Here is a 26262-nt window from a genome sequence, read left to right on the forward strand (position 1 = left end):
CTACTAAAAATTGTGCATCCCCAATATTTTTATCAAGCAGTCATGGATGCGTTAAATCGTTGCACTCTCGAGGACAGGCGTCTAAGGACTAAGGGCCGATCCCAACTTGTATTAAAATTAATTCGGTGTACGATTGATGCACCACGACTCCTTAAGCGTATAACCCTTAGAGTTCCACCCACCTATAGACTATAGTAGATCCCCTGAAACCTTTTACATCCCAACTTTCCGTTCAAACGTTTTATCGAATGATCACTTTGTTAAAAATAATGCGTATTTTAAATAATAAATGATAAATATTTTGATATAATATGACGTAAAATTTCTTTAATTTTACAAAAAAATCAACCAGAGTTAAATTAATGAAAGAAAAAAAAGGTGGGCAAGTGGGTGTCGCTTTGATGTACAGTAGGTTACAAGTGGGTCACTGTATAATGGATGGTATAAAATTTGAATTCAATAATATAATATCATTGTATATTTGTATGCGAAAAACAATTCTGAGCGGTGACGGTTTGTCAGTGTAGATATTTTATATTTTATTTATATTGTTAATTGTTATTACTTATTAGCATAGAACAATGTTATTAATTATTAACATGTTATATGTTATTAACATGTTATTAGTTATTAATGTTATTATTAATACGGTTTTTTTTTTAATGGTACGAGAATTTTATGGCCATAGTATGAGAATTACTGTTTTAAAGTCTGGCAACCCTGCTTCAGGAGAACTAGTTGGTAGTGGTACCCGTCGGCCGTCACCCGACTACCCGAGTAATGTTTTGTTTTTGTTAACAAATTACGATTTATTATTTTATTATTGTTGTAATATTATTATACTCTTAAGAAATAGCCATGAGCCTTTAGCAAATGTCTACGTGACAATAATTTGCAAGTACAAGTTTTACAAGTTACCGAAAGTTGAATAGTGTATATTATACGCACGAATAACTTATAATTATTCGAAGTTAACAATTGAAACCAGCACAACTTAGACGTACAATCATTTGACCCATTTACATTTAACAGGTAAGGCACTAACCGAATCTGTACCTACGTCAATATTAATCGTGTAGACAGGGTCGGATTTGACGTAGGGTTGTAAGGGCACTTACCCCGCGCAGCAGACATTTGGGAGGCATTCGGATGCCAGAATGCATCAATACTATAAAACAAATTTGAATGAAAGTGATGTAGGTACTGGATTTGTTATCATTTGATGAATTTTAGACGACTTTACAGGGAAAAAATCATGAAAAGTACCAAATTTATAAAAATGTATTTATATTCAACAATTTTGGTTTAACTTATTTTTATTGTACAATTTAGTATTTACTGTATATTATAAAAATTTGAAAATATTAAGGGGATTCGATACCGTGATTTTCTGTTTTTGTCTAACACACGCGTGACATAGTATTTTAGACGTGTTTTTTGCCAAACATTCCAATTGATCTATTGAAGCGATAAGAATTCTAAAAACAGATTTTAATTTGTCATCAAATCTACTTAAAATCGACTTTCCCACATTTTTTGATTTTTTAAATTGAACTTGTCCGAAAATTGAAATAAAACAATTTTTAAACATTCTTTTTTAATATGACATTTTTAGGAATTTGAGGGATAATATCAAAAATGTGGGAATTTAATTTCAAGTATACTTGAGACATATTCAAATCTGTTTTCAGAATTCTTATCGCTTCAATAGATCAATTGGAATGTTTGGCAAAAAACACGTCTAAAATACTATGTCACGCGTGTGTTAGACAGTAATTATAATTTATTATTAATATAACAGTTTGAAGGTTTAATTTAAACATTTTTATAATATTGCTATCTTAATTAACTTTGAAATTTGTGATACATGAACAACGTTATTGCTAACTTGAATAAAACACGTTTTAGGTAGATAGTTATAATGTGCAAGTTTGCAAATTTTTATTTTTTTCCTTAACTAAAAGATTTTGGGTGTTTTCAATTTTTTTACTGCTAGGAGCCTCAAAAAAATTTGTCTCGGGCATCTGAAAGTCTAAATTCAGCTCTGCGTGTAGACACTAGAGGCAGTAGGCATGTCAATGACTAGTTATTAAATTATGTTTAACCCTACTTGTCAGTTGTCTCTGTTTCATGTGTTTATCTTATATTATGTCTATGATCATTAACTCATAAACAATACCTATTTAATAATTATTGCTATCAGTCGTTTGACTACGGCCCGAAATCTTGTGTCTGATTAAATGTTATTTTTTCAGACCGTTACTCGTTAGTGCAGGTGATACAGCAGTCATGTGCTTGAAACGGGATAATGATGACAACTGTGACAAGTTTTTGTATCCGTTTCCGATATTGGACACTATCGATTTGACGATAGATGAGTTAGGGGATGATGATAACTTCGTGGAAATCACACCGCGTGTCGACCAGTGGAATTATCCGTACAATTTGTTGCCATCTAGTGATGAAGAAGAGCCGGTAATAGTTCGATATATGTTACAACATAACACTGCATTTTGATATACACCGTCCAAAACTCGTGAAATACCCAGTAGGTACACGTCAAATTTTCACAATAAGGTTCATTTGGTTTTTGTTGTCGCTTAATGTGTAATATCACTGAATAGGTATATATTTAATATTTATCTAGTTCATTTTGACAAATTCTAATAATATTGGCACTTTGACCTATGGCATATTCTTTTTCCGCCATAATACCTAGATTTTAAAAGTTTAAAAAGAATACCTAAGTCTTTTTTACTTACACACTATAAATGAATCTGGTATAATATGTAGTTAATAGTAGTTTCACTACACTTACTCCTAGTATTTTTCTACATCAAAATTTTAACCCCCTAGATTTAGACAATCAGTCATCAGTTACTGACTAAATTTTGCTGAACAGTTAAAGATCATCTGTAAACATAAGTAACATAGAGTCTGAAATAACCGATTATACCTATTGTTATGCAGTGGCATATGTATGATTTTTTTTATTGTGGATGCTATATTGAGAATAAAGCTCCTTTATAGGAGGAGGTACCTACTTATCATGAATAACTTCAGGGTGAAAAACAAACTTTATTAAAAATCAACTTTTTGGTAGTAGGTAGGCTACATATTATGTGGTCTACAGTTAATATACATTTAGTTCTATGTGATAACTGATATCTAAGTACCTAATTTATAAAAAATAAAGTTCTGTACTCGCAACAGTGGTTGCTTCAAACTCCCAAGCAACCCCTTCCCCTAATTCCGCCACTGTTTTTATGTGTTCAACATATTGCCTTCAAACATAACTTTAGATATTATCCAATAAAATAAATAATAGCTTATAAACAGCCTATTCACAAGTAGCGTAGTTTGTTAGATGTTGGCTATCTAGGTAAGTCTATACATTATCTGTGATTAAGGAATGTTGTCTTTATTATACACACAGCTTTGTCTTTGTTTTTCTAGCAAACATTATTGAGAATATTTAGTTAGTTTAAAGTTAGTTTCCAAAAAATGTACCAATTATATTGCCATATACATAAACAGACGCACATGTGCTGCAATGTATAAGCTCGCAGCTTGCTGCTCCTGAGTCTTGACTATTGAAGATAGGCTAAGACTGCTCAAGACAGACTAGGGTCACCCACAAGGGTAGTCAAACTAGGAAGGTGATGAGAAGGATAGATCCCCCATGACCTTTTTTAAATATTTATAATTAGGTATCTAATGGTAGCCATAAATTGTATTTTTAATGATCGAATAGTATATGCTAAAATATCAACCCCATCCGCCCTCCTCCCACATGACAAAATCATTTGACTGCCACTGTTCACTCGCCCTATGGATTGCAAAGTTAACAATTTTTATTAGAAGTTATTATTTTATTACTTTTAATATTGAATTTGACTTAATTTTAGGCAAGTGGTTTCATAAGCCATATGGAGGACAATACTGGAGATGTTCATTATACTCATTCAAATACCACTCATGACTCATTAAATGAAATAAATCAAAATGCTAACACATCAAGTGCATCAGTAAATATTAACTTCGTGAGTATTTTTATTATTTTAAAAATATTAAATATTATGTGCTTGTAACATTTAAAGTAATTATGGATAATAATATAGAATATTTCGGAAACCAACAATACTGATCAATCTAGTGAAGATAGAGAATTTGAATTGAATATACCACAAATATTGTTATCGATGTCCAGAATATCACATAATTTGTACAATCAATCTTCGTCATCTCATGATTAATTAGTCTTATGTATGTATACTATAATATTGTTTAATTTAATAAGTAAATTGTACATTTTCATAAAAAATATACTTTAGTTCAATAAAATTATTAATTGTTTAAAGGAACATTTATAATTATATTATTTAAAATTAAACCCTTCAACAAGGATTATATGAATTTAACAATTGTACAATGTTAATTAAATAAAATCCAATCAATGCTCCTGCTGTTGATCCAATTTGAGTAATGCAGCCATAAAGAAATAGTCCTCTGTTACCTTTGTTTCGCAGTACTGCAGCTATTGACAATTTAACATAAGATGCACATCCAAAGAATAAAACCCACATAAAAACCTAGAATATCATAAAACAACATTACATTTTTAAAGGTAACTTATAACTAGAAACCAGAATTATATGTACTATACAGGATTTAACAGGAAGTCCTTACAATAGAATAACTTTTGTTCTAATCAATATTTTAAAATTATTTTTATATGTCACTTGCGCTACACGAATAAAATAAAAATAATATTTTTATTTTTTTAATACTAAAAATAATTAAATTTAAACTTGATCAAATTTTTTTGTATAAATTAAAAATAGCCAATTTGTGAATCTGATTATAAAAACAATTTTGATGGTAAAAACATTTATCTAAGTCAAGTAGGTAGTTTGTTTTATAGAATTTTTTTAAATATCAATATTTTTTTGATTAAATTAATTTAGAATGTAATAACTTTTTTCAAAATATTATTTTTGGGAATTTGCTGGCATGAGTATATTTCATAAATTATTTACTTATCATATAATCTTAACAATTTTTATCATACTTTTAAATAACGCACTTTTTTTTTTTTTTGTCAGGTCTTCCTGTTACACTGTATAGTCAGTCACTAAAGGTGCTAAATATGATGCAAATATTCATGGTAAAAATGATGTAATATGCAACCATATGCACTCAGTATAAATATTAAAATGCATACAATTCTGGTCTCTACCAAATTCTGATTTTGTGTTAAATATATTTACAGAAAAACTATTGATAGTTAACTATGGGCAGAGAAATACTTTTGTTAAATAAATGTATTCTTTTCATTTAACTGATCTTATAAAATGTAAATACTGATTTAAAAAATAAACCAATTTGTTCATTATTTACATTATACAAACACATTTATTAAATTAAAAATATGGGTAATTACCTATATACTACTCAAAAATTCACTTAAAAAAAAAAATGGCAGTTAACATTTGATTATTGTAAAATTATCGTGTTCATATTATATAATATGTATATATTTTGTAAAGTATGTACCTATGTTTAAATACTTTAGAGTTCATATTAATATATTATCTATCATATTATTACCCTGTAGCATATCATAGACCCGCAATTCTCAGCTTGCGGTGATACGAGAAGGAAATCTCAATTTATAAAAGAAAATCATAACTAACCTTAAATTTCAATGTTGTCTACATAATCTCTACAGTATTTATACACTTTTGTGTCAGCATATATCTGCCAAAATATATTTCCCATTTATTATATAGAAATAAATTTAACTTAGAAAATGATTCTAAGACTCAAATTTATCAACATGGAGCCCGATATTAACGTTCTCATTCATTCAAAACAATACTAAGCAATAAACGTCTCATTAAAATATTAAGGGGATTCAATACCGTGATTTTCTGTTTTTGTCTAACATACCATACACGTGACATAGGATTTTAGACTGGTTCTTTGCCAAACCTACCAATTGATCTAATGAAGCCATAAGAATTCTAAATACAGATTTGAATTTTTCGTCAAGTCTAACTGACATCGACTTTCCCACATTTTTGATTTTAGATTCTGAGCGAAGCGATGAATGTATTGATTTTACAATGATGTGTGTTTTTTTTTATTTTTTTCAGATTCTGAGCGAAGTGATGAGTGTATTGATTTTACAATGATGTGTATTTTTTTTTTTATTTTTTTTTTTTTGTGTCTATCATCACCTTTTAGGACAGTAAAAGTGCTTGGATTTTCTTCAACAGTAACTTTTCTGATAGGAAAGTGAATCTAGTTGGTACTTTGGGGGGTCAAAAGTAAAAATTTCAAGTAATTTTCAAAAGCGACATGAAAAACAAAAGAAAAATTAAGGAAATACTGGAATTTTTACGCAAAATCTGTTTTCGAGAAAAAAAAAATGTCTACAAGAAACTTAAATTAAATTTTTATGAGCGTCTGAAATTTATATTTTTACAACATTTGATATTCACTCGATTTCTCATGTAACAATTTTCTTATTTTATTGTAATTAAAAAACGAATGACTGTAGATACTTGAAAATTTCACTGAATGTTTATATTAGCATTTTCTATACAACATAAAATGTTGAAAATATTTTGACTCTTTTTGAGCTGTTTACGGACATTGTCAGTTTTCAATTTTTTTAGTTTTTTTTTCTATAAATATCAATAAAATTTTATTTGTTGGGTAAAAAAGCGTGAAAATGTAATATAAGGCTCCTGATATATCGTTCTAATAACAGTTGAAAAATATTAAAAATACATAGGCACAATTTTTTTTTATAAGCATTTAAAGTTCAAATGTTGACATTTATCAAATTTATAATTTATTAATTATTTTGTAGTTAAAAATTTATAAAATGTTTAACTTTTATAGCTAAGGATTGAAAATTGAAAACAAGGCTCAACGTAAATAGGTTATATATAAATTACTTTATTCACAATAATATCATCAAATATACTTGGTAATATCATAGGCTGACTGACTGTTTTCGCTCAGAATCGTTTTTCTTATACAATGATATTATAAAATTGAATTAAAATTTAACATCATCCATTACAGTGACACACTTGTAATCTACTGTACATCAGAGCGACATCCCCTTACCCACCTTTTTAAATATTATTTTTTAATATGACATTTTAGGAATTTGGTGGGATATTATAAAACATGTGGGAAAGTCGATTTCAAGTAGATTTGACGACAAATTCAAATATGTTTTCAGAATTCTTATCGCTTCAATAGATCAATTGGAATGTTTGACAAAAAACACGTCTAAAATACTATGTCGGTCGTGTTATATACAAAAACAGATATGCACGGTATCAAACATGTAACATAGACAAAACGCATTTACGCAGAATCATTTTTTCTATATTTTTAAGTAATCTAAAATCACCTAACCTAAAATATAGAGAATAATATTTTTGAGTGAATGACATATCGATTTGTCTAAATATTGTCTCAAAACAATTTAAACATAATTTAAATTTACAACATTTTTTTATTTATTTTGAAAGTTGAATACAAAGTCAAATAACAATAAAATATAAAATCGATATCATTCCCTCAAAAATATTATTCTCTATATTTTTTGTAATGGGGGATTTTATTCAAAGATTACTTAAAAACATAGAAAAAATAATGCGTTTTGTCTATGTTGCGCGTGGGCCAGAGAGAGAAAAAAATAGTGCGCTGACACCCTCTTAAACTATAATCATTATATTACAGTATACCCATTATATACATAATATAGCGCCGAAGTAGAAAACTCAATATAACTCAAAATCCATTATGGAATTAATAAAATATCAAATAACACTTAACGAAAAAACTGTATATCACGATAAATAGGAATAAAAACGGTTAACGAAAATAATAAACCTTGACAACCAGCCGTCGTGAAAAAAATTCGGTGCTATATCCCGGACTGCACGCTAAACCTATTATAGTGGATAATAATAAAAATAATTATTATTTATATTATTTCATTCTACTTTTGAGCATTAAATGCTTATTTTTCATAATTATGTAGTTCCTAACATAGGCGTGCGCAGACCTCTAAGTCAGGTATGGCTATACATTCAATCTGATCACCCACCCTCTTGTCATGACCACACAAGAAAAAAATTATAGACATTTTCCCTACAAACTTTTAAGTGACCCTTTATTTGGTGACTGGAAAATGTAAACAATCGCTTTTCATTATTTCACACATACAAAATTCATCAATATTGATTTAAAATTTTAACCAAATATAATCTAATAAAACAATTCATTCAAAAACGTTTAAAATGTAATATATAATATTAAAAAGTAGATCAGCGCATTTCGGTAGTGGATGTTTGTCCATCATCCACTATGTTATCATTAAAAAAATTAAATAAATCAAAAATTAGAAGGATAAAAAATATTTAAAAATATAATTTTTTAATATCAAAGTTCTTTTGTAAACGACTTGAAACTATGTAAAAACTATTTTCAAAAACAATTACACTTTTTGAAATAATGAGTGTTCAATTTTAAATAAATCCCCCTGTATAGTCTATCGGGTAAACACAAACGTTTAAAAACTAAAAGGGCTATACCTCCTTTTATAGTCATGTCTTCATAAGGTACCAATCCATCCACGTATAAAAAAATCTCAGGTGAGGCTAAAGCGCAATCAGCCCTACCCGTGCGCACGCCTATGGTTCCTAATAATCTGCTCCGTACCTACATTTAGAATAATGTTTACATATTTTGATAAGCAAAAACAGAAGCTTTTCTTCTTTAGTGGTTAGTGTAGATCAAGTGGTACGTGAACATTTCCAAAATGATGGTGCTCTGGTTAGGTTAGTATCGACGTATAACTACGATTTGTTTTGTTTTTTTTTTTACTTACTATTAAGACTGTTCCAGTGGTTGAATTGCTCAATGGAGGCGAAGGACTCATAAAGGCGGTTATCATCATGTACACTGTGGACACTAAGCAAACGCCGCACAGCATGTAAATTACGGTTTTGGACGTTCGATTCGTATAATAGGCGACGAAACAAGCCACAGGGTTGGCAATGTTTGACAGGTTTGTCGCGAAATGATACGCCATGTATCCGTATGGCAGACACGAGTACGATTGGATGCTGGGCAACAGTCCGTTGGCGAAGAAAACGATCACGCCTTGCAAGGCCAGCAGCGAAACGTTTAGATGACGGCTGCGGTTGTCGGTGCCGCCGACGCCGATCGTCTGGTGGCCGTCGTCGTCCGGCGGCGTCCGGATCTTTTCTCTCTTGCAGGTCGGCAAGTACTCCAAGCACAAGTACGACACCGTGCTCGCACACATTATTGCCCCGATGCCGACGAAAAACGGGCCGCTCGAGAAGAGTGCGTCAGTCGTTGACTTCGTTTCGGACGTCTTCCCGTCCGGCCCCACTACCGACCGGCAAGTGGTGGTGCCCACGCCCTGGACGATAGCGACCGCGCTGGGCACGAAACCGCTGATGCCCTCGCCGACCATGTACGTGACCAGGTATATGTCCGGATACCGGGCCAGCGATGGTATGAACAGAACGGAACTAGTGCACCCGACCAACGCCATGGTGAACGTAAGCGCACAGAGTACGACGCTGTGCTTTTGGCCGAACACTGAGCCCGTCACGTCATAAAACCCGGCCATCAGGAACACAGACGCTACGCCGAAAGTGAGCACGGCGATCGTCAGTGGCCTGTCGTACCGGTTACCGTATCTCCGGCGCCAGGCGCCATACAGCAGCGGGCCCACGTTTCCGATTTGTATGGCAATCGACAAGTACGACGGCAAGTTCCATCCCTCGGGCGCGCTCTGCACGAGCAATGGCAGCTGCGTGTACAGACTGTTGACCAGTATCCAAGCACCCACGCCGAACATGCACGTCAACAGATCCAGAAACCTGTAGATTGGCAAACAAAAACAACCATAATACGTATATAACAAAATTGTTAACATACTCAAACTTTATATTATAAACATTATATTATAAATAGGCGTACTATATAGGTACCTCCTATTATTGTTATAGGTATTTGTTTAATGGCTGGATGTGTTACCGGCCTTTATAAGATGTTTGATAAAGGCTATTTTAAAAAAAAAATTCAAACTGTTTATTGCCATAAAAATAATTACAATCTCAAAACAAAACTTACCATTTTCTCTCGACGATAGAATTGGTTTCCAAGCTATACACTTTCATTCGTTTATGTTGTAAGTACGTATTTTCATCGACTCTTTTAACAAAATAATATACAGAATCAGTAATAATAATAATTATAATAATAATTTATTGTTAAGAGGAAAATGTACTATAAATAATAAAAATAAACCAAATAGTTAATCTTATCTTTGATATTTGATATTTTAAATTTATTATTTTTCGCAACATGATTTATTGCACTAGCACTATATAATATAATATAATATGCATTATGCAAGCATATAAAAATTTTCAGCAGATACTGCGCCTTTTGCGGCTTTATGACCAAACTTTTTTTGAGGGTTCACAGGGGCCATACAATATAGTGATTACATACAATATACGAACGAACTGCCAGGTAGCAATTTGTTTCTTAACATTTTTTTTTTTTGTTTAAATTGGTTGTAAAATACTATAGGTACCTGCTACTTACCTCCTTATTTTATATAATTTACATTATTAATATTAAAGGTATAATTAATATCGAATAATTTATAATTAAATTATAACCAAATACATTACCTACCTATATTCTGTAGGTAGGTACCTATACACTTTAATGGATAATTTCGTATGTAGAATATGAATTTTGCATTGCAGAGTACACAAGCTTGCTATTAAAAAACCTATTCGTTTTTTACTACCGTAAACTGTATGACATTTTATACAGAGTTTGATAAGAATAGTTGTCGACTCTGAGATTGCAAAACGTATTAGATTTCCAATTGAATAATACAATTTTTCCATGTAGGTATTCGTATTTATAATAGCTATTCCGGTGGATATAGTGCCTATACGCAGGGCCCCCACAAGGGGGAGGGGAGTTGGACCTAAAGTTCAGGAAATCAATTTGTCATATTTGAACTTTTGAAATTTTGATAAGAATACTTATTTTATATTGAATAATATTTTATAAGGCTCGTAAATAAATTTAGTACAAGGGCCCAAAATTTGATGTTGGGGGGCTGCCTACACGGCTATATTTGCCAGACCAAGACTTGGGAGCACGCCATCAATATAATTAAATGCTGTACTCAGTAGGTATATTATTAACCTGACGGCACGGTACCGCGCCCTCCCAAGACTACAAATAAATAACAATAAACTATACTATAATAATCTTAATATATTATTTAGGTATGTATAATAGTTGTACTCGAGTACAACAGTGGCGGATATATCCTAGTTCTGAGGGGGGAGGTGAATTTAAAATTCACAGAGGTGTCACTACCTGTTCAACCCCTCCCATTATTTTATATTGTAATAATGTATATTGTATAGTGTTAGTGAAAATCCCAAGGGGGTCCACTAATTAAAAATGAGATAAAACTCGTATATGTCATAGAGCAGTGCTTCTCAAACTGACGGTCTATATTATTGGAGAGTCGTAAAATAATTATTTTATTTAAATTATTTTCTTAAACGTTTTTTCAAAAAAACCAAAATTATTTTCGACTTAAAATTAAGTGGGGTAGGTCAATTAGTTATTAAATAACCGACAATATCATTAATCATTGTTAATAATTTATCTGTTTGAAATAGTACATGTAATTTTAGTATAAAATTAAGAAAAACTAATTAATGATTTTAAGGGGCCTAGACAATTTTACATCACATTTAGGGGGAGGGGCCATGACAAAAAAGTTTGAGAAGCACTGTCATAGAGTACTGGCCATCCTGTGTGGTATTCCGGTTACGTAAAAATAGTGTATTATAACAACAGTTAGTTGACCGCAAAAAGTAGTAAGATTTTAGTAAAAATTCGTTTCCCTGTTAAAGCAAAATACAGTATCTGTAGGGATTATATAAAAATATGAATAATTTTTAGTTCAATATTTCCATGATATGAAATATGAATATAATACAGCATATACTATATTATAGAGACAAATATAAATGTATATAAGAATATAATACAGCATATACTATATTATAGAGGCAAATATAAATGTATGTAAGAATGAGAAAAAAATACGCATACCAACTTACTATCTATTTGTTGTATACCTACTCTAAGTAGTACCTATTGTAGTATAGTCTATACTATCACGTAACAGTTCAGTTAATTCCTTGATATGGCTATTTTTATCTTCAAAATAGGCACCTACTTTGTATAGAGATTAGATACACAATGAGAAGTATAAAATGTTTATACAATTATTATTATAACTGGTACCTATCTAAGATTTTTTAACGATAAGCGATTTGAACGTTTTAACTATTTAATAGAAAATAATTAAAATTCCAAGCTTAAAATTAACATTAATTATTTAAAATAATTTATAATAGACAATAATATGTTTTGGTACCTATACGACACAAATATTTCCATTTATTATACTTGACATTACTATCTAGTACCTGTATAAATATAATATCTCACTATCTCTCTTTAGGATTTAGGAAATAATATCAAGTTTCAATGTTAGTTTTAATATGAAATTATCTGGTATGGCGTCATGGCGATATAGTTATCGGTTTAATTCAACTCACAGTTAGCAGGTAGTTCAGGCGTGTCTCTTGTATAGAGTTGTATACTATATAATAATTATTACTGTACACTCAAAACTGAAATACAAATTAAAACCGTTTCAAAACTAACTTGACTAAGTATTTATTTATTTTACTCGCGATGTTCGAGTGGTTGACAATTTAATGTTTTCGCATGCGCCTATACAAAAATATGTAAGTAGACTGTTAGTAGTTGGCAGTTGCAATAATGGTACGTGCAATAGCGATATTGTAAGATTGTAAGTATACATAATTTATTATATTCGCTCAATTAAATCCCTTCTATTAAATCGCGAAAAAAAAACAATTTAATTTTATATATATAACTATGATATAACGTCTATGTTGAACAAGCTCACTTAATAACGATATTGAAACTGCGTGTGAATGAGAAAAATACACATGCAGTCAAACGAATAACCGAACCGATTAATTAATTTGCCGATTAGTTTGATTATTATTTATAATACTACTCGATTTGAATTCACAAAATATTCACTTGACAACATTAACTGATGAAAAAAAAAAACGCCAACGAGTGAAATGTGATTTGATTTAAAACTCGTATATTAACTTTCCTCCGTGACTAAATCGGCCGGTGCATAGGTAGGTACAATCGATTCGAACCGCGGTTACTATGCTTACTAAAGCGGGCGCGCACGGGTTCTTCTAGGACCTGTAGACACATAATAATAATATTATATCCTAACGTGCCCCCACCGTGCGATCGTTTTTCATTATATCGAAATATAACATATACAGATATTATAGGCAGGTGGGATTACAAATTTTATAGAAAAAAATAGGTAGTCGCGCGTTCAAGCGGTATCGTCGTGTACATTCCTATCAGTTGTTTGCACCTTAACTTAGGATTGAGAAATGTAAATTTTAATAATACATAACTATCTTATGTAGGTACAGATAGATGATAGAATGTGCTGCAGCGGTACAGATTCGTTAAGGAGATCCAACGAATGGTACATTAGTATTTAGTACCTATATATAGTGAAAGTTCAAGTTGTTGTCTCGATGAAAAATTAATGTACTTAGGTAATACTTTTTGAGTTTTAAGTGCCCGATGGGTGAAAATTCAATTATTAAAGTTATGGGTTTTTTTATGACGGGTGCTTAGCAGTTGCAGTAAACAGACGTATAATTATAGAGCTTATAAGTTCGTGCATATCAATCTTACTATAAGGCGTATTAAATGGTAGGATAACAGCGAAATTCGTTTCTTGGGGACAGAATTCAATATACAAAATCGAATTTTGTTCCCTCTGAACAATTTCAATTTTAATTTAAAATTACTGTTAGTAGTATTGATGGAAGTATCCTACCAATTTTTTTTTATGTCCATCACTCAAAACCAATATTTGTCTGAGAACTTTAAAAATACTGTCTATATATTTGATAGAATAAAATAATAAAAAAAAAAACGTAGACGGTTAAATATTTAAAAATAACGTTCGACCCGCAAGTTCAATCAAAACAAATAAACAAAAAATTGGTTTATTCATACAAGTGTGAAATCGTAAATATTAAGGTGAGATAAGGTTTAGATGATAAATTAAAAAAAAATATTTGATATAATTTTTTTTTTCATATCTATGAGTTTGTATTGCATAACTATAATACGTACACTACATAATATTATCTAAGTGCATGTTTGAACATTTTTAGGCGCATAGTGACATAGGTTTGGCAAGCGTATTTTTTACATACATTTTAAATTTTGAATAAAATCCGTCAATGTTATCGACCGGTTGGTAGGACGTGTATATAACACATAATGCTGTTTCTCTTATTTTGCTTATTAGTTATGGCCTACTGTATTTGTATAGTGTACGTACCACCGTTGATTAATATAAATTAATTGATTATATAACATAATATTATTGTATATACCTATTTAAAAAGACTATAAAATCAATATAGGTACAGCCGCCTGCGTGTCGATTATGTAATATTCAGTTGCCTATAATATAGCGGCTAGCGTGTGTGTAGAAACAATTGACACTAATTACTAGTAATTACTGATATAACATTTTACAATTATATCTATTATCTATTAATTATTATTGTCGAATGCGGAGAACGACTATTATAGTATTATACGGAACTCACTCATTAACAAATAACATTATTATATGTACACTGTGACTGTGCAGCGAATGATAAGATTGATAACGCGTACTTTCTCTGATGATAATTGATAACATTATATTTTTTACTGGCCGGTGTCCCCTCCCAATGCGGTTATCTACCTGTGTATACATAACATATAATATCATAATATACTGGTTGCAGCTATAATAAACAGTTGTACACGTGTAAGCAATAATTTGTAGACCACAAAATTCAGGTTATTGTGACCGGTAATCGTCATCGTCTTAAATAACGCATTTTTTTTTTTCACGAAGACCTCGGAATCGCATAGTTTTAACGTCTTATATTACGTACCTACTGGCTACTCTTGTCGGGCCATAAAAAAAAATATTTTTTTTTTCCAATGCCGTGATATAATAAATATATTATTATGTACCTAAATACTGGCTATCCACTACGCGATAAATTCATGCTCGTTATAAGTATGTGTATTCTTTAAAGTATTTAAATAATTAAATATATTTAAAAAAAAAAACCTTAATATAGTAATATAGTATAATTATAACTATACCTGATAAAATAACACAGTATACTTTACGCTAAATCTATATGTAGGGAGGGGATTTGTCAGCTGTTGACTCCTATTTCTTCTCAATTTAATAAATACCTATATTTAAAGCATGTACAGAAAAAAACTTACCTAGACAATAATTTCGTTCAGCGCGTATAGAAGAGTAAATATTTGAAATATTTCGTCAATTAATTTTGATCTGTATTTAAAGTATTATCGCTATTCAAATGTTAATTGGAAAATATATTTAAGTAATATTTTTACATCGAAGTATTTGAACACCTATTTGAAATGTATTTCAAAAATCAAAAGTACCTATAGCATGACGGTTGACGATGATGATTGATGATATATGTATGTGATCATCGATCTATAATTATTACTCACGAAGGACATATATATATGTATCATTGCATAAGTCATATAGGGCATTGGTAACGTATATTTTATTTTGAAGTGTCCGTTTGCGTGACGACGTTATACTCCAAACATGTATATATACCATAGTACGTACACTGATCCCAAAAATTAAATACAGATAAGTACTCGGAAACGCGTTTGAGATTAATCATTATTTAATCATTATACATATTATGCATGCTATGTACCAATAGTTGTACATATTATTATAATATAATATTAGCTAGGTGTATAACATATAATTATTATTATCGTAACGTTTATTTCCGCGTATACTCACTCCATGATATAGTAATAATATTGTGTCGTTTGCAGGCCGGCGGGTCAGCTGAAGGATTCTGCTGTATTGGTAAACCTATATTTATAGCTGGCACATTATACTATTATGGCACACAAATGTAAAATGTATATAATATATATGTGCCCGCGCGTGTGCGTAGTAACCGGTACGGTAAAGAAATGATAATTAAATATAATATAATAATGGTATGAAAAAGAAAATACGAAATTTCGTCCAGCACTTGCGACTGCCGCAAGTTGCAGTGTACCTATACGATATTAGAATATAATATAATATTATGTAGGTACCGCGGACGAGCGTATCCGCGTATAATATTATGTACTATTAGATGATGATAATATTATTATAATACCGACGGACCGCGCGTAATGATTGAAATAATAGTGATTCGTACGATTGACCGATCACCGTTACACTGCGGCGATGCACGACTGGTGCACGTAGTATAGGTACACCGCCGCGAACGTCTTTTATTATAAGAATATATATACGTGACCGTCCACCGCAACAACGACGGCGACCGTCGCGCAAAAATCTCATTTTCAAAACGGTCCGGTGCGAGTGATAAGGGAGACGAAACAACTTTACGGTTAACGCGCATCGTTGCACACACTCGTGTGTGTGTGTGTGTGTGTATATATAGTCGTTAGTCGTATAGGACGTGTTTGGTATAGGGTACAGTGTCTCGGTGACGAAATTTCCTCAATTCCTCGTCCATACTGATCCAACTAAGCTTGAGGATTTTACACTTGACGATAGGTACCTATATACATTTTCGGTCTAGCTTCTAATAATTTTTCATGATGTTGTGAAACGAATATTTTTATTATAAAAAGATTATCAACAAATCATCAAAACGTGCGATTTTTGTGTCTCTCGGCGGCGAGCCGTGAAAACTTTTCAAAAATTAAAACCTCACAAGACACCACATCATACAGCCTGCAGCTGTGTATATTCGAACATTATGTATTGATGTGTATGCGGTCCGCGAGCGATATATTGGCGAACGCTCTGTAGGTGCCTACACACGTGACCCGTATGACGTACTCACCTAAAAATATATGATATGCGATCGACGCGAGTACGCGACTATAGTACGCCAGTACGCGTCATTATAATATACTGATATGAACACGGCAGGAACGCGATTGGTACCATCGAACATACCCATCACCCGAGTGTCTGTGCGTGTATTGGCTGACCGACTATCATGTATAATAATATATTAATAAGTAGACAAACGTGAACACCTCGACGATTGCACTATATATAATTACAATCACGATTTAAGATATATATCTTAAATCGTGATTACAATTTAATAATATTATAATTAAAACAAGTAAAACAATGAAAATATATTTTTGTATGGTGTTCAGTCGTACAGTCTACAGCGCGGATTGTGATATTTTTATTTTTTTATCGTTGTGATCACTAATTGCCCAAAATTGTTGGTTGGACTGAAGCCCTCCTCCCGCCCCATCAATATTTGTGCAAATGGTTAAAGAGAATATGTCTGTTCTCGTACACCTATATATATATATCAGCCCTTGACCCATTGCCCTCTTATTCAGTTATACCACTGTGCAGGAATCGCATTCCAATTCCGAACATGTTAATAATACATACTGGCATACAGGGTGATTCACTGAACATGCTCACCCCCTTTTTATCTTCTTCAATAACGAAGTGATTCAAAATCTGATTTTTACGTTTTAAAATACCTATTTGAAGACTATATTTCTAATTCTTAACATTGTTTGTACTACATGAGGAGCGTATTGAGACAAACTTCTGTTTTTCAAATGAGAACTCCATTTTCTGCTGTAAATTATTTAGCAGATAATTTTTCTGAACATTTTCAGGTACCAAAATCAAAAATTGAACGAGTAGTTTTTGAGTTTCATAACTATGCAGGGTATGAAGGATAGTACAGGTTTGGAAGAATTGAAAATATTATGGGGGCTATGGTAATTTAAAAATTATTGCAGTAATTAATATCAACATTTATAATTTTTGTTAAAATGATCCAAGACCCAAGTATTATAAGCTAAATAATTTATAGTACTAAAGTACTATAGTAAAAAAGGGAGGTTCTCATTTAAAAAACAGAAGTTTGTATCGGCACAGAATACTCTTATATGTAGTACAAAAAATCCTAAGATTTGAAAATACAGGTTTTATAAGTATATTTAAAAATTAGATTTTGAATAACTGCATTATTGAAGAAAAAGGGCACGAGCATGATGCATGGTGAATCAGCCTGTATGTGTAATATTTAATACTCTATATGACTATACGTGGACACGTGCAGGTATATTTATAAAAAATATTATATATTTACGTTTTTATGTGGGCTCCCACGATGCTGATACCCCTCCACCAGTTTGCACCTATTACATCATCTACCACATTATATAGCCGCCATCAACAGTATTATGCTAATACGGACTACAAATTAGTAATTATAGAAAATTTGACACAAAACTACCTCTGAAAAACAAAAACTCAGTGGCTAAATCTCTTTTCTATGAGATCATAACGCTAACCTATGTGTTAGTTGTTTATATAAATCATTCTATAAATGACAAATTACTAAGAAGTGAGTAGAGACGGTCTAACTTTTCTGGTAACCACGATGGCATATGGTTACCAAACAATTATTAAAAGATTTTTTAAATTTAAAAACGTCTACTTTTGACCCATCAAAGTATAAACTAAAATGAAAGTGTTTCTTCAGATGCAAAAACAAAAAATAAAAATAAAATACACATTGTAAAATCAATACATTTATTGCTCCACTCAGAATCTAAAATATTAAACATATATTTTTTTATATAACTGAAAAAAAATTGAGGAAGTCATCCCTACAATCCTAGTACCTTACTATAAAATCATTCTGCATACTCCACGAAAAAAATCTGCGCACACCTATACAGGCTAACTACCTATACCATTTATTTTTAATTTTTAAATATTAATAGCCATGTATTTTCAACGTATCTATGACTTATGTATTTATAAATTCATATCTCGATATTTTTACATATAAACGTGTTTTTCTGCAAATTTCGCCGATTATATCGTGTCGTGTTTACCAGTAGTTTTACCTATATGTATTATCTGCTACGGCCTAGGAATTTGCATAGTTCGCCATTCTAATTTCTAACATTTACCAATTATAATAAAATATTATACAAACCGAAACTTAAGACTTAAATATGTACTAGTAACCAAGTAACTAACTAGTAAAGTTATGTTATAAATTGCAATATTAAATAGTACCTACTATGTATTTATAAAGTCCACATACCTATATAGTTATGTTAATGACTATATATGACTAGGATTTATATAAACTAAAAAATCACGAAAAATGTTCTTACAAGTATGTGGATTTATCAGGAAGTCTACTTGAGATTGACTTTCCCATAATTTTAATTTTTTTATTTTAACTTCTCCAAAAGTTTAAAATATTCCATTTCCTTTTTTGTACGAATTTTTTTTAGGATTTAGGGGGATAAAATCAAAAATGTGGGAAAGTCCATCTGAAGTATATCCGGGACCTAGTGACACCGGCTGAAGCCAACCACCGCGCCACACTAGGCTACAAATATGAGTTTGATTTTAGTTTTAAATTAATATAAAACAAGTTACAGCCATTTAAATTTTTTATTATTGTACGATTGGAAGTTCAGAAAAAAATAATAGTACCTACCTATACCTATATAGAACATCTTTTTTGCTTTTACTGAATTTTCAGTTTTTATTAAAATCCCTAGTCCTTACCTACTTTTATTGATTTTTTCCATGATATTTTATGAAAAGTTTTTATTTAAGTTGCAATATGTCATCAAAATACCAATCAAATTGACCTTCAAATTGTACACACTGCACACATAATATGTTCTAAAAGAATTCGAATTTCTATTTTGTAATCACTTTTATGAAACATTTTTTATGCTTACTTAGCAGTTAGGATACCTGCATACTACAGTCAATATGGAGTATGAGCTACAACCACTCTAAATATTATTACTATTTATTTTGCTATGTATAATAACATAATATATTTAACTATATTATCACTATATTTACTTAAGGTTAAATCGCTGCTCTTTTTGGAAATATTCAACATTATTTTTTTTCAGGTATTGGTGTCTTATTGTTAAATTTAATTCTGCTCTATAATGGTATAAATAATTATTTATTTAGTTATAGTTTTATCAATTATGTACTTATTTTGATTGATTTTGATAGTAGGTATGGGCATTGTTTTTTACTGTAACACTAAGTGATTGCCAATCAATAAAATAGTGACAGTTGACCATAATAACTTAAATTGAATAGGAAATAGAAAACGTTTTCATAGTTATTGACATTTTGGAACTAGCCATACGGCATACATCATATAGTAATACACAATACACTATAATAATACCTAATATGGCTAATACATACTTTTATACGAAATACGAATATACGATACCTATAAGTCTATACTGTCATACAACGGCGGGTTGGAAAAAACTTGAGCTTGGAAGTTACTGTGTGACAGGCCCTTGTATAAATGTATAATGTATGTGTTAAATTTTAATTCAATATTTCAATGATATTATAGGTAGGTATATAATTTAACATTTTATACGAAAAACGATTCTGAGCAAAGAATCAAAGGTCTATCAACCTATAGGTATAACTAAATATAATATACTGTATTTATTATTGATAATAATAAAGTCAGTTATTTTATAGTAGGTTATTGCCTAATACAGTAAGTTGAATTCATTTTTGAGTTTAAACATTTCATCTATGTGACGTATGTGTATAAAATATAATAATATACTTTATTTTCAAATACCGGCATAAATAAAATTTTTAAATCACAACAAAATAATTAAACTAAAATTCTTCTTTCAAAAATCAAATAACATCCAAATTTAAAAATTTAAATTAAAATGTATTTTTAGATATTTTGGTTAAAGAATGAACTATTTAAGATTTTTGATAGAACAATAATTAAAAAAATTCTAAAATTTCTCATACCTATAAATAGCTCTGTTCCAAGATAAAGTCACAAATTTAGCCATAATATCTATAAATAAAGAAATTGCTGATTAACTAATATAATATAATGATATTATTGACACATTCGCTGATTTAAAAAGTAGGAAGGTTAATTTATAATGTATTTTTATATTTTATTAAGTTTCTACCATCATTGAGTACCTATATAATATTGTAATATATTATATTCAATGCTACTAAATTTAGTAGGTATGTGATTGATTGGGTATTTTTATCGACTTATTAATTTACCAATATTATTATATTAAATTAAATTATATATTTATAGATGTGTCGTGTTATTAATTTATTGACTTATTCATATTGTTTTAGGTACGACAACGTACTATATTTTTAAGTCTGTTTGCGCCCTTGCCCCTATTCATCTATAGGTACATTATTGTACATATATCATACATGCTACTGTCAATAATGACATTTTAGGACCCTCAATTTTACTTTTCTCCGATTCCCGAAAATCGTCAGGACAGTCCTGGGGTTCACCCCCTCCACCGTGTGTATGATACTGAAGGTGCTTAAACGTTAAAACGCAAATGGTGCCGTGACCTACTAGCCGAATAAGCCAAACTACCCACGCCGAAGTGCATTAAATGGAAGGTATCTAGCCTCTAGGCCTCTTCACCCACAGTGAACCCGACACCCATCAGCACTTACAGTTATTGTAAAAAAATTAATTTATAGATTGTGTAATAAAAAATAAATGAATATCCATACATTGCTGATTAATCTAAAAGACGGTGCCTCGCGCCCTTGCAGTTTAGTGTTTACAGAATTTTTTTATCAATATTCAATACTATTTAGTATTTATTATCATTGAATATATATTTTTTATTCATCGCTCCTTATCATTTTTGTTTGAAAACATAAAATTAACGCTCAATTGGTCACTAGTCAAATTGCACGAAAGACAGTATTTAATATTTATTTTTCCCGTGTAGACGAAATTCTCAATAATGGTGTAGTATTAGGCACCCATAATATTACTACCTATTTTATTAGTGTTGAAAACGATTCCAAACCGTTGTAGGTATTAAGAAAAATCGGGCAGATGAAAGTTTGTATAATTTCGACAAAAGAATTATTGGCGAAAAAGTATCATTTATTATAAAATCATGCCGATTGTGAATGAGAACAATTTGGAGGTAATTATGATCGTTATTTTTAATAATTTAATATGTTTTTGTAACAAGTTGTTTGAACCTCTAACTAATTTATAGTTAGAAAAAGTATCGTCAAACTCAGTGATTATCATACATCCAGGATCTCTGTATCTACGAATTGGCCGTGCGAGTGATGTTACTCCATTCAAATATGTTCATGGTTTGGCCAGGGTTAATCTACTTTCAGAGATTAGAAATAGGAGGGACCAAATATTACCAAATTTCCCGTACAAAGTATGTTAATATCTATTTCCATTTACTAATAAAATCAAAACTAACTTACATGGTTGAAAACTTAAGTAATCTAACCTTCGTATTTTTAGAACTCGGACACATTAGCAGCCATGGAAGACAGTAGACTTCAAGCGTCTCATATGCTACAATCAAGCTTGCAGTCCAATGGTGACAGAAGGTATGCAACACCGCCTCAACAAATAGCTGCTTATAATCGAAATTCTGTTCCAAAATACAAGGATAATGTACCACGTGCGCACACTAAGTCATCTGTAGTTGGCGATATTGTGTATGGAGAAGAAGTCAGCATTTTTCATATAATCAATTTATTAAAATAGCCACAGGTAAATAATAAATTCCATCTATATTTCAGATTTTCAATATAGCTCCTGAACTGGATTATAATGTTTTCTTTCCAATACTGAATGGGGAATTAAACATTAATGGCCAAATTGGAGGTTCGTTAACAGCTGTATTAGCAGATCTGGAAACCATTTGGACACATTGTATAAACAAATTACTAAATATTAAGACTTCAGAATTTCATGTAAGGCAAAATCAATTAAAAATGTTACCTCTTGCTTTGCTTTGTTGTTAAATTCAAACAAAAAATTCCATATTGTCTATAATTCTAAAGTTATAATAGGTTAGTTACATTTTTTATTTAATATATTAATGAATCTGATTTTTAACTTAATACAACACCTTATTACCTACATGTTAGATTGGAAATATAATATTAACCTAATCAGTAATCATTAATAATATGCTATTAGAGACATTAGATATAGAACCAAGCAGTTTGTTGATTCGAGTTATAACAAATATAACAAAATAAATAAAAATTAAGATTTTTAAAAGATACCATAAATAGAAACAATTTAAATATCTTTATCAAATTGTGATTGATATCTACTATTGTCATTAAATACATTAATAATTATTATAGAAAGCAATTATTGTTAGCTTCAAAATATTTAATGTGTTTACTTAATCTAAATTATAATTTTATGTTCTAGAACTACAAAGTGATTCTAATTATTCCAGACATATTCAACAGAGTTCATGTTAGAGAAATGATGTCAATGATATTATTGAGTATGAAGTTTAAAGCTTGTCTTCTTATACAAGTAATTGTAGAAAAACTTGATATTTATTTTTGTCTAAGACATTGGTTTTCAACCGATGTGCCGCAAGCATTCTTTAAGTATACCACGAGCTTTTAAGTTTTTTTTATACTAATTTGGTCTAAAAAATTAAATGACTTTTAAAAAAAAAACTGTATTTGATGAAGAAAATGTTGTTCATGGCTGAGACATGTGCCATGAAAATATTGTGAATATCAGTGTTGTGTTTAAAAAAAGGTTGAAAACCACTGGTCTAAGGTTCTATTAAATTATTAATCTTTATTAATACAGTGTTTATGTTATAACTTCAATTTAGGATCATGTTGCGGCAACTTATGGTGCAGGTTTGGGTTATGCGTGTGTGGTAGATGTTGGTCATAGGAAAACATCAGTGAGCTGTGTAGAAGATGGTATATCTCAAATAAACACACGGATTAGATTACGCTATGGTGGAGGTAAATTCTTAATTGTATTTATTTTATGAGTATAAAGTAGAATTATGCATGTTATGTTATAAAAATATCGAAATTTGTTTTAATTATAAAGAATTAATATATTATTTTTATATATTTTATTTCATTTAATCCTTTAAGAAAAGGTTAAAATAATATGTGTTCAACAACCACTCTATGGAATTGTTCTAAGTTACTTAATTTTTAATATAAGTTTATGTTAATTTTCTAGGGAATATTACTCAAACATTTCATTGGCTACTTAAAAAATGTAGTTTCCCATATCATGAATGCAATCCCATGACTAATTATTATGACGCCATACTACTAAATCAATTGAAACAAGAGTTTTGTCATTTAAATTTGGATAGATGTGGTGCTGTGCAAAAATCGGTGACCGTAATGAAACCTACTAAAAAACAAATACAATATACAATACAGGTAATACCTAGAATAAGTAAAACTGAAGATTTTGAATTAATTTAGACTTTTTCAATTTGTGTTTTGTTACACTTAGGTCGGTGATGAAGCAATGATAGCAGTTTTAGGCATGTTCAATCCAATGTTGTTAGGTATCATTGATAACAACCATTATGTGATTCAAGAAGCATCTAAGTCACTACCTGAAGATCCTTATGATGAAGAATTTTTAAGAGAAACCAGTGTAATTATCCAAAAAACATTTCATGTGTATTATTTATATTCAGTGGTGTATTGGTAAATATAATTATGGGTATACGCACAAAAAAAGTTTTCGCTCACAACAAAATAATGACTAATCCGTTTTAAAAATGGTTTTTTGACTTATTTTAGGAGCGTATATCCATAAAATAATATTTTAAAATGGGTATACACCGAGAATCAAAAATCTGCTGACGTGTATACAGCGTATACGTACCAATTCATCACTGTTTATTTTCCATGATTGTTCAACTATTTTTTTTTAGAGACGTGGCACTGGTCGTGAAATGGAAACTGAAACACAAATCGAAAACAGTATTGTGCACAACACAGAAGAAGAAATATGTGTTGATCAAATTGAAACTGCAGGAAATTATTTTGACATTGAAACAGGAAGACCACAAAGTCTTGATAAAGTCATTGTACAAAGTATTGAACGGTTAAGTAAGTTTGTTGTTGACAATTTATAAAAAAAAGTATATAATCTGTAAAATTGAATTTATATTTAGCTTCGGATGAAATCAAAAGAAAAATGTATAGCAGCATATTAGTGGTAGGTGGTGGACTTAAATTTGATGGGGCTTGCGCTTGGTTGAAAAGCAAAATATCATTAAATGCACAGCAGGTTTATTACGGAGGTTTGTTTTGTACTGAACAAATTGTTTATTCAATATTGAATTTACAATATTAATTTATTAAGATGTGTTATTTTAGGGCATATTGAAATTATAAGCTCACCAAAAGATTTGGACCCGCAAATTGTTACATGGAAGGGTGCCGCCATACTTGCTGGTTTAGAATCATCTAATGAACTTTGGATAAGTGGTAAAGAATGGTCTTCATGGAGTATTAGGATTTTAAAAGAAAGAGCAATGTTTAATTGGTGATCAGTCAATGTTGATTTTTAATCATGGATTAGAAACTTAATTTATTCATTTGTACAAATTCCAAAATATTTTAAAAAATAATTGTTCTAGTCATACACAAATGATTTTCATTTCTAGTGATCATATTGGTTTTAAATTATTGTCCTTTCCAAGTTTTAAAAATGTATTATATTATATACATTTATATTTAAATCTATTTTATTTTGTATAAGTGATTTATGCATATTAGTTTTATTGTATTATTTATGACACAAATTTATTTTTTATTTACAAGGAGTGATAATACATTAATTACACATTTTTCTGGAATTCAAGTATTTGAAAAATATACTACTAATAAAACTAAAAAAGTCTATCCTTGTATATTTTTTTATTTTATTAATTAGAACATTAAACTGAATTGTATTTTCATCTTTAGTTTATGGTTTAAAATAATAATCATAATTAAACTTTTAAATTGGTTATAAATTATAATAATTG

At 30.3% G+C, this 26262-nt stretch overlaps 3 protein-coding genes across 8 annotated transcripts; 2 read left to right on the top strand and 1 right to left on the bottom strand.

Moving 5' to 3' along the window:
* The first annotated feature begins 759 nt into the window (after positions 1-759).
* On the top strand, positions 760-7072 carry LOC132947079 (uncharacterized). 3 transcript variants are annotated; one of them, XM_061017273.1, is made up of 5 exons: positions 760-1032; positions 2256-2475; positions 3909-4043; positions 4122-4266; positions 6159-7072. In XM_061017273.1, exons 2-4 carry the CDS (start codon positions 2290-2292, stop codon positions 4254-4256), a joined length of 456 nt encoding a protein of 151 aa, XP_060873256.1. In that variant the 5' UTR covers positions 760-1032; positions 2256-2289; the 3' UTR covers positions 4257-4266; positions 6159-7072. The 3 variants fall into 3 exon arrangements, with proteins under 3 accessions (XP_060873256.1, XP_060873255.1, XP_060873254.1); XM_061017272.1 differs by lacking the exon at positions 6159-7072 and adding an exon at positions 5106-5380; XM_061017271.1 differs by lacking the exon at positions 6159-7072 and having other exon boundaries at positions 4122-4366.
* Positions 4272-16579, bottom strand: LOC132947077 (riboflavin transporter 2). Of its 4 annotated transcripts, none has more exons than XM_061017263.1 (4): positions 16133-16579; positions 10198-10278; positions 8921-9944; positions 4272-4592 (listed from the first exon to the last, which is right to left on the bottom strand). In XM_061017263.1, exons 1-4 carry the CDS (start codon positions 16135-16137, stop codon positions 4398-4400), a joined length of 1305 nt encoding a protein of 434 aa, XP_060873246.1. In that variant the 5' UTR covers positions 16138-16579; the 3' UTR covers positions 4272-4397. The 4 variants fall into 4 exon arrangements, with proteins under 4 accessions (XP_060873246.1, XP_060873248.1, XP_060873247.1 ...); XM_061017265.1 differs by lacking the exon at positions 16133-16579 and adding an exon at positions 14661-14889; XM_061017264.1 differs by lacking the exon at positions 16133-16579 and adding an exon at positions 13115-13387.
* On the top strand, positions 12859-26135 carry LOC132947076 (actin-related protein 8). Its single transcript, XM_061017262.1, has 12 exons — positions 12859-12994; positions 22269-22383; positions 22459-22635; positions 22725-22937; positions 23009-23182; positions 23655-23765; positions 24079-24217; positions 24447-24655; positions 24732-24878; positions 25162-25339; positions 25405-25533; positions 25610-26135. Exons 2-12 carry the CDS (start codon positions 22354-22356, stop codon positions 25780-25782), a joined length of 1680 nt encoding a protein of 559 aa, XP_060873245.1. The 5' UTR covers positions 12859-12994; positions 22269-22353; the 3' UTR covers positions 25783-26135.
* The last annotated feature ends 127 nt before the right edge of the window (positions 26136-26262 follow it).

Source organism: Metopolophium dirhodum, chromosome 6, assembly GCF_019925205.1.
Source record: "Metopolophium dirhodum isolate CAU chromosome 6, ASM1992520v1, whole genome shotgun sequence".
NCBI classification, from domain to species: domain Eukaryota; kingdom Metazoa; phylum Arthropoda; class Insecta; order Hemiptera; family Aphididae; genus Metopolophium; species Metopolophium dirhodum.

What these genes read in the sequence shown, in the direction of transcription:
- LOC132947076 (XM_061017262.1), top strand. Translation starts at nt 22,354, where the DNA reads ATGCCGATTGTGAATGAGAACAATTTGGAG. An exon ending in TGAATGAGAACAATTTGGAG is followed by an intron (nt 22,384 to 22,458) that starts GTAATTATGATC and finishes ACTAATTTATAG; the next exon opens with TTAGAAAAAGTATCGTCAAA. An exon ending in TACCAAATTTCCCGTACAAA is followed by an intron (nt 22,636 to 22,724) that starts GTATGTTAATAT and finishes TCGTATTTTTAG; the next exon opens with AACTCGGACACATTAGCAGC.
- LOC132947079 (XM_061017273.1), top strand. Translation starts at nt 2,290, where the DNA reads ATGTGCTTGAAACGGGATAATGATGACAACTGTGACAAGTTTTTGTAT. An exon ending in CTAGTGATGAAGAAGAGCCG is followed by an intron (nt 2,476 to 3,908) that starts GTAATAGTTCGA and finishes ACTTAATTTTAG; the next exon opens with GCAAGTGGTTTCATAAGCCA. An exon ending in CATCAGTAAATATTAACTTC is followed by an intron (nt 4,044 to 4,121) that starts GTGAGTATTTTT and finishes ATAATAATATAG; the next exon opens with AATATTTCGGAAACCAACAA.
- LOC132947077 (XM_061017263.1), bottom strand. An exon ending in TCTATCGTCGAGAGAAAATG is followed by an intron (nt 9,945 to 10,197) that starts GTAAGTTTTGTT and finishes GCCAATCTACAG; the next exon opens with GTTTCTGGATCTGTTGACGT. An exon ending in CCACTGGAACAGTCTTAATA is followed by an intron (nt 4,593 to 8,920) that starts GTAAGTAAAAAA and finishes ATGATATTCTAG; the next exon opens with GTTTTTATGTGGGTTTTATT.